The sequence below is a fragment of the Aplidium turbinatum genome, chromosome 2 (genome assembly GCF_918807975.1).
Source record: "Aplidium turbinatum chromosome 2, kaAplTurb1.1, whole genome shotgun sequence".
NCBI lineage: Eukaryota > Metazoa > Chordata > Ascidiacea > Aplousobranchia > Polyclinidae > Aplidium > Aplidium turbinatum.
The window spans coordinates 13,993,913-14,008,008 of NC_137473.1; the positions used below are offsets into that span (position 1 = coordinate 13,993,913).

The window sequence follows — 14,096 nt, forward strand, 5'->3', positions numbered from 1 at the left end:
GCGAATCTTTTTGAAATTTTGGAAAAGAACTGTATAAATATTTAAAACAAGCCATTCAGACAAGCATGCGACTTAAAAGCGCTTTAACTCCTTCAATAGATGATAAATAAGCACATGTGACGATGAAACCAATTATGGCATTGCCGATACAGCAGGGAAATTGCCACGTCACTATTGGGCAGCTATGTTAGCTATTGCTAACATTACTACCTACCGTACCATTTGGAAGCAATGAATCAAACAATCTTTCTGCAAAAGAACAGCTCATTGATTTACGAAACGACCCATTTTTTCAAACGCTGTTGCCACAAAAAACTTGGATGCGTTTTGACTGTCTGCTTCCAAATTCTATTTCATGATCCGTGCTAAATCAATCAAAATTATATTACCATTTGCATCTTCATGGCTATGTGAACATGGCATTTCTGTTTTGACTGAAATTAAAAGCTGTAAACGAGAGAGACTGCTTGGAATTAACGATGAAATTCGGGTATAGCCTAAGTCTGTCAACAATGCAACCTCGTTTCAGTCGAAGCTTATATTTGTATAAACAAGCACATCCATCGCATTGACAGGTGAAAATAACTTTTTTTAAAGCAACTTTTCTTCTTTTGTAAGTGTGCCGCGTGCGTTTTATATTTTTTCTAATGTGCCACAAGCTGAAAAAGTTTGAGAACCACTGCAGTAGGCTATACATTAGCATAACTGGCTGAGATTTTGAAAAAAAAAACACGTTTTTTTCTGTTTAAATTTCTTAACATTACCCAAAATATGCTACTTGTGCTATGGGATTCTCAACATTAACGCAAATATAGTACTTGTGCTATGCGAATTTTCATGTTTTGCAAATTGGAAGTTGCAGCCAAACTGAAGTCAGAATCAAAATAGAAACGTTTCGTCACGACGTCACGTTTTCAAAAACAAAACAACAAAAAGAAGGTGGTGTTGCCAGATTTCAAACCTAAATAATGAAATGAAATTTAAAAAAATCAGCAACCTTTTAAGCACATATGTCGCACCACACACAATAAATATTAAGTTACACGAATTGACAACCACTTTTTTTCAAATTAAATTTATATTTTATAGCTTCACTGCATTAAAGAAATCTGCAGTTGGAAACAGTTGGCCTCTCTCTGCAATTAATACAGGGATACCAGACCAGAAAGAAAAACTTGTTTAGAAATATCTGAGCTAATACTGCCTGTTTAGTGTTTAGGTACCATTTCTTTCAAAATATAGAAAAGAGTTGTAAAGTCACTAATTTTCAGTGTGTGTGGAGCTACATGCGCTTGAGAGGTTGCTCAAAGGATGTGTGCATTAAGGATCTGTAGCTCCCAATGCTTGTGCAGAGCGATTCAGCCGTACCCAGGCATGTCGATTGTGTTCTTTTTGTGGTGGGCTGGTGGCAGAGGTCCAGAATCGGGGACAAAGGAGTAGAGTTTGGTCGAGATGTTGTGTGTCCATTCCTCTTTCCAGGTGTTAGTGATCCAAGATGAAGCACTGATGAGTGATAATAGCCTATGCTCCAGTGAAGTTTGTGCTTGAGCAATGAAAGGGTTTCAAGAATTTCAGATTCCGATTCAAACCTGAAATTACGTCTCCTATTGACTAATTGATTCAATCTTTTTTCTCAGACTGGAAAGCTGCTTTGGGAGCTTAATCTTAGCAGTTTCGTATAGAGGCTTTGAACCACTGCCCAGCAAACATCATAGCATTAGGCCAATACTGGCCCAATATCAGCTTGTATAGGCAACTTGTATTGGCACTGTACTGGCGTCAATACCGGCCCCGTATATTCTTGCACCCGGGCAACGTCTTGGGCCGATACAGTCTTTGTACGGGGTAGCCGTATGCTGCCTGTACACAGCCAGCATTGGTCCAATATATTTAACTTGTATTGGCACTGTACTGGTGCCAATACCGGCCCCGTATATTCTTGCACCCTGGCAACGTCTTGGGCCGATACAGTCTTTGTACGGGTAACCGTATGCTGCCTGTACACAGCCAGCATTGGTCCAATACATTTAACTTGTATTGGCACTGTACTGGCGTCAATACCGGCCCCGTATATTCTTGCACCCTGGCAACGTCTTGGGCCGATACAGTCTTTGTACGGGTAGCCGTATGCTGCCTGTACACAGCCAGCATTGGTCCAATACATTTAACTTGTATTGGCACTGTACTGGTGCCAATACCGGCCCCGTATATTCTTGCACCCTGGCAACGTCTTGGGCCTATACAGTCTTTGTACGGGTAACCGTATGCTGCCTGTACACAGCCAGCATTGGTCCAATACATTTAACTTGTATTGGCACTGTACTGGTGTCAATACCGGCCCCGTATATTCTTGCACCCTGGCAACGTCTTGGGCCGATACAGTCTTTGTACGGGTAACCGTATGCTGCCTGTACACAGCCAGCATTGGTCCAATACATTTAACTTGTATTGGCACTGTACTGGTGCCAATACCGGCCCCGTATATTCTTGCACCCTGGCAACGTCTTGGGCCGATACAGTCTTTGTACGGGTAACCGTATGCTGCCTGTACACAGCCAGCATTGGTCCAATACATTTAACTTGTATTGGCACTGTACTGGTGCCAATACAAGTTAAATATATTGGGCCATATTGGGCCTGCGTCATGACGCAGGCCAGTCACCGAGTTTGACATAGGTAAGTTTCCGATTGTTGAAGTATAATAGTCTCTGTAGCCTATTATTTCTTTCACGTGGTAGTCTACCTCTTTACGAAGAGCAGTCATTGTTTTGCTCCCACCACAGTTTGACTGTGCTCCCACGCCAAATTTGTTTGTTTAATTACGTCACTGCACTAGTGGTGTAATTCCTGTAATCTCTAAACTACAAGGTGTCGCTAAGTTGGTAGGCCTGTCTATTCTTGATGTGAGTAACCACTTTAACCAATGTTGCCACTCTCTTGTCATGGAAAAGTACTAGATTTGACTGAAAAAAACACTAGATTCTCAAAAAAAACACTAGTATCATAAAAACACGATCATTTACATGCATAATGTACAAAAATGACAGCCAATGGCGTTAGTGAGTGTTAAAAGTCCTCAAAATTTCAAAATAGAAATGAATTTCCTTGAAAGTGAGAGCCCTGATCATAGCCGTAGGAGAGTAAAACATTTTGGGGGGCGAACATAATTTGCCCAAATTTTTCAAATTATTCCCAAATTTGGCCTTTGCAAATATATTGTCAAAAACGCAATATTACTCACAATCTCTGAGGTAGTGTAGTCTAAGAACTCTACACTCATCAAATGTAAGCCGACGAAATGTAGCCTACCCTAAGCCTACCATAAGGTAGGCTACGCTACCTACTTTAGTCTACTTTGAACACTTTTCACATTCATTTGTGTGTATTCTTTAAAGCATTTATGCTAAATATCTCAAATTTGGTCATCATTGGGTGTAACCAGACAAAAAACTCGCTGTCCCCTTTGAAAAGCACTACAAGTACAAACACATTGATGCAGCCAAACAAAAAACAGGTGGGACAAGCAAATTAAATGATTGAATTTTTGACAGCTGGTTGGCTTAGGGGTTAGGGTTAGGGCTAGAAAGTAGTTATTTCATTGACGCGGGTTCGATTCCTACCACTGCTATTGTTCTTTTTCTTCTGTAATTACCAAATAAAATTCAAAACAAGCATTAACTCTCTGGATGAGTGCTAGAAGGGTCACAATTGGACGGTCGTCGTGTGAACCTCTGGGGCCGAGGGTCTATCCTTTTACCACCCCACATTCACGATGTTTCCGGACTACACTAGAAGGCTACTAGAGAGCAGCCGGTCTTTGGTTTCATCATCCATGACACGCAGACCTTTCACTCCGTTAGGTGACTTGAAGATGGAACAGTCATTGATGATGTGGTCTGCGGTCTGTTCCTCGGCACCACATTCACTGGAGGAAGAAAAGGCCATTCCCCATTGGTGCATGGTTGAGCGGAAATGCCCGACGCCCGTACAAAGACGGTTGAGGCGCACCCATGCCTGTCTAGGCAGTGTTAGGCCGATGGGGCGTGTGTCAGCGTCGGGGATGAACGAATGGAGTCTGGTGGCGCTTGACTTCCATTCAGAACTCCATTTATGGTCCGCCCAAGTAGCCGCAGAGATGTCTTGTACATCAGCTTCGCTGATAAGAAGTTGAGTGGCTGGCACGAATGGGTGTCTTGATTTCAGTCGACGGGGTGCCCGTTTGGGAGAGCAGAGATCCTGTGGTGGAGAAGGTGGTTAGGCTCCAGTGCCCGCCGACCGAAGGACAGAGTGGCTTCTTCCCGAAGAAAATTGGACGGTAGTCTCTTATAACATGTTCTGATTGGTTGGGGGTTGAATTGTAGTCATTTGCAGTGGCAGAATTTCGACTTGTTAAAGTGGCTACCCTTGATGTGAATTGTTCAAAACTTTGAAAATAAAAGAAGTTCTTGACTTTAGTTAAACTTGAAAAAAAACTCTGTGGAAAGAAGTAGGCTACTGTGATGAGCTTTTGGTTCAAACTTGTATCAACTCACAAATTACAATACCAAAAGAATATAAGACAAACGTATTTATTTTCACACGAGTCAGTTCAATCACAGTGGTTCAATCATAAACAGCTAAAAATCGATTTCGATCAGCTAGCGCTAGATCATCTTTAGTTAGGCTAAGCTTATTCAAATAGAATAAAAATATTTTGAATAATTTAAATAAGCTTAACTGAAAATGGTCTAGCTGATAGCTGATCGAAATCGATTTTTAGCTGTTTGTGATTGAACTGACTTATGTGAAAATAATAATTATTCCTTTGTATCACAAGACATATGTAGCCAAACCGAGTCGTTCATATCAAGCATTGTTGTGACTTTGACACCAGTCAGAAGATATTTCATTCTCTTGATTGATTAAAATAATAGCCTATAACTTTTATTCTATCTTCCTTTACGAATTATCTCACTTTGACTTTCTATGGATCAATGTCCATCACAATTTTTTAGCCTATTCTTTAAAATTGTGATTTGCCAATGGCTTAACTTGCATCAGGAGTGTCCAGACTTTTTTCGAGGCTGGCCAGATTTGATAAACCGGAAGTGCCGCGAGTCAACAGCCTCTGACAATCTTGTTTTGCCTAAAGAAAGATGCATATACAGCAATATTGTATTATTTAATTTCATTTTCATACAACAAAGCAAGGTTAATATGCATTTTTAAGTATTTTGTTGTAGCCTTTACATATCACGGGATATGATAAGTTAGGCTGTATAAGTTATCCGCTATTGTATCAGAAGTTAACACATCCAGAAACTTTGTAAAACATATCTGTGTTGATGTGAAGGATAAAACTGACGTCTTGATTTCTCTGCTCAGGTAAGGTCTGGTTCGAGGTTAGTAACAGACAAGCTTAACACATCACGAAGGCAGGAGTCGCTCAGCTTTGATCTCAAGCGTTGCAGTTCAAGTTCATAGGCCTACCCGAAAACGTATGCTACTACATACAAATTCAACTTTACACAGTTCAGTTTAGTAGGCCATAGCCCTAAGAAGGGCTGTAGGCATTTCTCTATAGAGCACTGTAAGCTATTGTTGTCATTAAAGTCATATTTTTTTCTATGCATCAGTAAGTCGTGAAATCAATTTTAACGCAAAAACCGCATCCTTATGAGGTATATTAAGAAAGTTATGAAGTCATATAAAGTCATATTTTCCTGGTTAGGTCATAAATCAGTTTTTTAAGTTATATAGTCATATTTTTGAGTTATAAAGTCATACCGTTGTTTTCGGAAAAGATCCGCTTGAGCTCAAAAATTACATTAAGAAGCGATTGGACAAAAACGATGTGAAACAAATTATGGAGCTACAAAGACAAGACATTTCACCAGCGCTTTATGCAAAACTGCAGAAGTGTCAACCCACATCAGCGTCAGTGGAGCGCTCATTTTCCTTACTAAAGTCATTTTTACGTCCAAATCTTAACTTCAAAAACTCTAACATTCCACTCTACATGAAACTGTACTACAACAGTGGTTTAAAATAAAAATGGATGTGTATTACTGTTATGTTGCGTATGATTTACTCTTTAGTTCCGTGAGTGACGTTGTTCGCATGTAAAAATAAACGATTTTCACATAAAGTCATATTTTCCAAAAAATAAAGTCATATTATTGATTTTTAAGGTCATATAAAAATGGCCCTAGTCATTAAGCTTCTTGCCAAAGACATAGCCGCATGCTCTTGAGCGGTGTCGAACCGGCGTCCTTTCGAACATCGAACCAGGGCTCGCACCACTCGGCTATGCAGCCGGCCTATGCTCACACAAATAATATGTTGATCCAAACAAGCTCAACATTTTCTTACAAACTTTCGCATTTTTAGAAATTTTATGCTGGTAAAAAGACACGAGAGAAAGATGCTATAGTCAGTTTCGCAGAAAAGCTTAATTAGATGCAAGAGAGTTGGAGCCTCATCAGGGTTCAAGCAGAATGAAGTGAATAGTAATAAGTCCTACACATTTGCGGCCTAATCTCAAAAAGGGTTGTTGAATTTGCTCACAAGAAACTGAACGAAACTCGACCGTATCATTTTCCAGACAATAACAGTAAATTTTGCAATTATGATGCAACAATGATTCTAACTTTTCTCACCTGGCTATTGTCTGTGGGAAAATGACTAATCTTGTAAAAAAAAATGCAGGTTTAATTTCTGTCATTTCTGTGTGTCCACCGGCCAAAAATAACACATTGTGCAACAGCAGGGTCATACAAAAACATCTCGCGGGCCGGACTTTGGACACCTTTGACAGGTAAATTTTGGTTGTAGGTAAGCCGGTCCATAGTTTAGTTAAGCCTACATCCATTTTTCCACTTGGAAAAGTCAGGTAATGTTCAGGTATTAATGCGCGCATCGACAAAATTGAACATAGCCTACTTACGCGTTTTTGCAGCTGGACAAGGCATTTGTTGTGTCGCAAGTATTGTAACAAGTTCTAGCAAAGCCAAAATTAGACTGAAGAATAAAATTTGCTAAAAAATATTACGGAAAAGCATTGTGGGGTTAAAATGGGAAAATACATTAGATCAGTGGTTCTCAACCTTTTAACAGTGGGCGACCGGCAAAATTTTAAAAAAATGTTCGCGGACCGGCAACCAAAGATTGTAGTAAATAGAATGAATATTTGTAACGTTTTGTTAACCAAAGTTGTCGATTCAGGACAACAATTGAAATAAAACGGCAATCAAATCAACTCAAACAGAAAAATGTCCATTTGCATACAAAATATATGTCAGTGGGAAATTTGCTACTGTTACGCTGCCAGTATGTGAGGCCAATGAGATATCAAAGAAGTTTCTAAAACACGTAGCTCTGTTTCGGCATCCAGGCGATTTCTTTGCTTTGTTATTAAAGCTAGAGATGAAAAAGAATTGTTTTTAAATACCTAGTTGAAACAGTTACCATCAAATCGATTGTTTTGAAAGTTAGGCACGAATTTATTTGCAAGAGATAGCCTATCCAGAAGTGTGACAATGATGTTTTTAGAATCTGGACTGCAAAGTAGAAGCGCAACCTATTGTAATTCAATCAGACTTTCTTTTTCATGAAGATTAAAGTCGCATGTGTTGACATCATCGATGCATGGATTGTTTATCCAAAAGTTTCCATGTCGAGGATCTTCATGTTACGCAAAATAATCGTCAAAATTGTTAGCTAACTCTTTCAAGTGTTGACTCACAATGCTCAGCACCTCTTTTTACTTTTTTCACCACTCCATTTCACCAGCATTTTCCACTGCAAATCGGCTTGTCTTCATTTCATTCCTAAGTGCTATTTCCCACATAGTCTTTGAAAAACAAGATCTTTGCTTTCTCAAACTCTGGTTCTGGCAAATTTAAATTGCAGGCCTGACTTTATCTCGGAACTTCAAACTTATCTAATTCCAAATTTTCGTCTAAAACCAAAACCAACCAAAACCAAACCAAAACCGTGAACAACTTTAAAAATTTTCAAAATCAAGGACAAAATTCCCCATTTAGTTATGTATTTCTGTGTTTCAAAACTTTTTGAAAACTACACGCAATTTGTCACAAAAACATTTTCAACGGCACAGAATTAGGTTATCAAAAAGTTCACCTTTTTATCAAACAATTTTACTTTGAGATATGTCAGTTTTACAGCTGTGCATGTTTCACAGTGCGATCACAATTCTACATTATGCTAATGACTCCACATTCAAATAAGCTTTGCAGAAAGTAAGGTCTTCTGCGGACCGGCAAAAATATTACACGGACCGGCACCGGTCCGCGGACCGGCGGTTGAGAACCACTGCATTAGATATTGAAAATAAGTTTCAGTGTTGTTTTGTTTATTTATAGGTCTACTGATGCTCGTTGTAATTTGTTTAGTACGCCCACTTTATGAAATAAAAAAGCTAGGATGATCTAATTCAGATTAGCAGAGCTTAGACGATTTTAAACAATGACAGAAAGTCCATTTAGAGTAAATGTTGACAATGCAATGAAAGCACAGTAACTCTATCATAAAATTAAAATAAAGCGCAGTCAAGTTCAATTTCAAAGGGCTAGTTTGTGGAAATTATTGCTGCAGTAGATAAGCCATTGAGCACTTGAGCAGTCATTACAAGATTTTTATTTCCAATCATTAAACAACAGCTTTGGAAAAGTTTAAATGTTTACAGTTTTTGAGTTTGTTGTAACAAGTCTTTCTTGTAGGCTTACATCTTGCATTTTCAAAGTGATAGGCTATCTATTAAATCTTTTGGGAAAATATAAACTACAGTACATCAATGGAACGTTAGCTTGCCCTTGTTATAACAGACAGTTTTAAACAATACACTACAAATATACCAAACATTGTCGAAAACATTTAGGAATCAAAATATAGCATTTGTAATTATAGTTAATTCGCTCTTCTCGGCGGCGTGATTAGCAGCTGTAGTGCAATGTTTTGTTTCAATAAAAAATGAAAAATTTGCATTGATTTTTAACTGAATCTGCAGTCAAAGTTTCATTTATGCACAAAAATTTCACACCACAGCACTCCAGCCATGTGATTGATTCACATACAGTCATACAACATCAAATTAAATAGCCAAGTCAACTTCTAACCAATGAAACTGTTTTTGTCAGACTACCAAAGAAATCCAAAGCAAAGAACTGCAGTGACTTTAGAACATTAAGTTTGATCAGTCATGTACTGAAAATTTTGTTGAGAATAATTTTATTAAGAAATCGAAAATCTATTGAGAATGAGGTTAGCATGACTCAAAGTGGATTTATAACTGGTAAAGGAACACGAGAGGGTATACTTAACTTCAGAACAATTTGTGAGAGTTACAATGCAGTAAATAAAGATGTATATGCATGGGCTCCGTTAGAGGGGGGGCCAGGGGGGTGATTACCCCCCACCAATTGGAGTGGGGGGGTAACTAATGCAAAATTACCCCCCCACTAATGTAGAGATAAAAATTTCATTTTTAACATTTTTTTTTATTTTTGTGTTTTTTTTTCATTTTTTTATTCTGTTGCACAACTTTTGAGTTGTTTACTTAGAAACTCCGACTCGCAAGACAACGCCAAAATATGTATCCTGTTAAAAATATACGCATCACAATGCGCTATGTATGACGTCATAATTTCTTACTGCTAAAAACTGTTTAATCAAAAAAGCATAGTGCAAGGCGTCACCCATCGCTTCAATGGCGAAGGAATTAAAACTCACCAAATGCTTGAAGAAGTTTTAGTATCTGGCACAGTCAACGACAGTGCTGTTACAGCGTTGGAACGATATGGCTTCGACGTGAAAATTTTGGGCCAAGATTTAAGCCACTTCCATCAGAAAAATGGGCCGATCAAATATGTGTGCGATGTTCGAAACAAGTTAATGGGACCTAAACCTATTGTCAAAGAGTTGTATGCCAGTGTGGAAAAACTTGTAAGATTGCTATTGGTCAATGGCCCTTGTTCTGCAGAAGCTAAAAGATCGTTTAGCTCGCTACGCCGCTTAAAAACATCGCTCCGAAGCACAATGACTGCTTTAAGACTCAATTCCATTGCCATGTGCCATGCCCATCAAGTGTATTTGGATGAACTAAGTGTACAGTAGATGAAATCTGCAAAGATTTTGTTTTCAACAATACACAAAGTCTTTGGGGACTTCTGACCGTTCTGCTTATAATAGAAGCATAGTGCACACAGTGTTTTGTTTGAGTTAATGTGTTCGTTTATAATGTTATTTCTTTGTAGTTTTTGTAAGATTTCGGCACAAGGTATTATTATTATGGCATTTTTTGTTTAGCGTTATTTCTTACACGGCGCAGATGGTAGGCCTTCCTGTAGTATCGATCAAGATGTCTCCCTAGTTTCAGTTGTTGTAACAATTAATGCATTTTAGCTTTTATTTTTTTCTGAGTTGAATGTAATGCCTAGAACCCTAGATGCTGAAACTTTTCTTTTTACTGTGGAAGTTATGGCACAGGTTATCGTGTTGTATTCATGTAATTGTAAAATAAATTAAAGATTAAAGCTTTAACTTAACGCTTTTGACTTTTTAAATCTAACCTTGTAGCGTCTGAAGTGCAAAATTTGGAGGACTTGAGCGAAGAAAGAATACAGAGAAGGATTTTTGTGTACGTCTCCTCTTCCAGTCAAAATTGTCTCAAAACTTCAAAAAATGTGGCAAATGTTAAAGAGCTTTTGCTCGCAATTTTAGATTTGTTGAAATAATTTTTCGATTTTAAATCGTGCTGAAAAGCAAAAAATTTGCGCCTTCGGCGCGAAACATGCCGACCAAGACGCTGTGTAAGAAACTGAAGCTTTCAGTAATGCAAAGGGGGTCTGGCGGGCGACCTCCCAGAAGTATATGTGATGCGATAATCTAATAAGACCCCTGTCGATGTCAAAACATCGTTTCCGCCCCTGTTTAAATTACCCCCCCACTCTCAGGAAGTGTCCGGAGCCCCTGTAGTATATGCATGTTTTATTGATTATGAGAAAGCATTTGATAGAGTTAACCATGAGAAACTGATTCATTGTTTGTCCAATATTGGTATGAATGGCAAAGACTTACGTTTTATTATCAATTTGTACTGGAATCAAAAAGCATTTATTCGCATGAAAAAAGATTTATCTAAAGGAATTGATATCAAGCGTGGAGTACGCCAAGAATGTGTACTTTCTCCATGTCTTTTTAATTTATACACAGAAATGATTTTTCGACCCATTGATGATATGAAAGGAGTAAAAGTTGGTGGCTTGAATATAACAAATTTACGCTATGCTGATGATACTGTTCTGTTGGCTGAATCACAAGATCTTCAAGAAATATTGGACAATGTTAACTCAATTGGTAAAGAATTTAATATGAAAATTAACGCGAAAAAGACCAAATCAATGATAATCTCAAAATCACCAGACACTCCAGTACTCCAAATTATAATTGACAATGAAATTATACAAGAAGTAAAATCTTTTTCATATCTTGGTCATTTAATAACTGAAGATGGGAGGTGCAGGCCCGTAACTAGGGGGGGCGCAGGAGGGGCGAAGCCCCCCCTGGAAAAAATTATGTTAATTAGCTCTGTTCGCTGACTTTTCAGTTTTATACTCAATTTTCTTGTATTATTTAATTGTAAACATTGTGTGTTTAAGGGTGTGGTAGAATGTTGTCTCTAAAACAAAGTTTGCCTAATTTTAAACGAAACTGCATTAAAAGAGCGAGTTTTGCCAATACCAAACATTCAAATATCTCAGCCAGGAATTAGCAACAAGAAAACATAGAGACTTAGCTTTATTACCGAAAAATGCCCTAGAAAACATGATCTTATCCTTTTGCTATGCTACCGGACAGCACCATTTTACAGGAATATTTATACCCACATGTTTGTTGAAAATGCTTTCAGAATGCACCAAATTCAAAGTAATTTTTCAAAATTTTCTGGGGGAGGCCCCCCAGACCCCCCGCTGCTGGGTGTCGCCTTTGGCAAAGACGCCGTCGGTCTTTGCCCGTCGGCCGTCAACCCCCACCCCCTTTCAAAATTCCTGGCTACGCCACTGACTGGTTCTATGATAAACTAGTCTAATGTAAACGTTGTACTAGGCCTACGATTAATGTTCTTGCGTAAATATACCCACATTGTGTACAAACGTCGTTTTCGTACATGATACGGAAAGTAAAAGTTGGGCCCCCTCTAGAATACTTTTGCCCCCCCTGCTGCTCCAAGCTAGTTACGGGCCTGGGGAGGTGTGACCATGAAATTCTTAGACGGATAGAAATCGCAAGAACTACATTTGGAAAAATGAAAAATATTTTAACCAATCAACGTTTAAATTTATCAATTCGTCTCAGGATCTTAAAATGCTGTATCTGGTCGACACTATTATACAATTCTGAAACTTGGACAATGTCACAAAAAATGGAGAAATCGATCGATGCCTTCGAGCTCTGGACATACAGGCAAATGTTAAAAATTTCATGGAAACAAAAGATCACTAACGATGAAGTACTCTCCAAATTCAATCCAAGCAAAATGCTCTTACAAACAGTCAAAAGAAGAAAATTGAAGTATTTTGGACACACAATAAGGCAAAATTCATTACAAAGATCATTAATAGAAGGGAAGATAAACGGTAAAAGAAGTAAAGGTAGACCAAGAATGATTTGGACAACAAACATCACAAAATGGACAAAATTAACTTATGAATGTGCAGTACGCACAGCTCATGGTCGAGAACAATGGCGCATTGTATCCAACCCTCCATACGAGGAAGGAACAAAATGATGATGATGATAGCTTCCCGAAGCTGTGAAAAAATTCTTAAACATGCCTGACAGATAAGATGTACTTTGTGACGTGTATATTAACTTAGTTTTGATGTTGTTTTGGTCAATTATTTTCGGCACAAATTATTTCAACAAAAAAAAAAGATTTCAATTTTAATAGCACTATTGCATTAAAAATTAGATCTGCAATTAGTGTAGTTAAAAAAAATTGTCATCACCTGGACTTGCTATTATGTACTGTAGGTTAACGCATTCGCAACTTTTTTACAGTAGGTAGAAAGTCTTGCTGGTTTTATTTAAAAAGATGTTGACGTTCCCCTTTCCTTATATTGCCCTTCAGATCATCATGGTAGCACTGCTGGCAACAATATCAGGTGAATGCCAGACGTTTGAAGGAGTTCCAGGTAATTTTTTAAATTGCTCAAGCAAACCAAGCTTCAAGGCCTATATTCTTATTCTAAACATTTGATATGATAAATAATTTTCATTTATTCTATTTTCTATTGTAAATATTGTTGCACTTCATGTTTTAACTTTTTACAGGTACCGATAGGATAATTGCTCAATGCTTAATACTCATAGCACAACGGCAATAAATGGATAAGCAATATTTCTCAAAGAAATGTTTTCTATTGCTTTTGCTTTAATAATTAGTTTAAGCAACCATATGTAGACTATAGTAGTGGTAGAATAGTCTAAGAGTAAGTTTATTGTTATAATTATTATTTGTATTAATTATTACTATATTAATATCATTACGAGTTTTGTTACTGGCTCAGCTTTATTCAGTTTTATTGAGTATCTTTGTTTAAAAACTAGTGCTGGTATGCATTTCTATGATATTAATTATAGACATGAATAGTAACTTAGCCAGTACAAAATTACGGAGGGGAGGGACAAATAAGTGTTATTGCATATGTTAGTGAACCGGTCATCCAGAGGGGGGTCTGGGGGCCCTCTTCCAGAACTTTTGAAAAATACTTTAAAATTGAGTATTCTGCTGGTAGGTTACGTTCATCCTAAATCAATAGGTGTCCTACTTGTTTTTACGACTTGATCAAAGTCGAAATACGACGTCACAATTGGCCAGCTTATATCGTAAATGACCTTTGAAGCTTAGTAGTATGACGTCACAGCCAAAGGATAGCTTCTTAAAAACGCCGTTAGTAGCGAAAGTGCTGTTTAAAATCTAAATACTGTATAAATTTTATCACAGAAATACATCTTCTTCAATAAACTTTTCTAAAATTTTTTAATTACTTACAAGTCTGTTATTCAGTTATTATCTAAAAATATTTCGAAGGGGC

General features: G+C 37.7%; 1 protein-coding gene across 1 annotated transcript in view; it reads left to right on the top strand.

Moving 5' to 3' along the window:
* The first annotated feature begins 13,135 nt into the window (after positions 1-13,135).
* LOC145788346 (collagen alpha-6(VI) chain-like) overlaps positions 13,136-14,096 on the top strand; it is a 37,239-nt gene continuing 36,278 nt past the window's right edge. The window contains exon 1 of the mRNA XM_082600123.1: positions 13,136-13,193. Within this exon, the coding sequence (XP_082456249.1) occupies positions 13,136-13,193 (58 nt within the window). The remainder of the gene's footprint in view (positions 13,194-14,096) is intronic.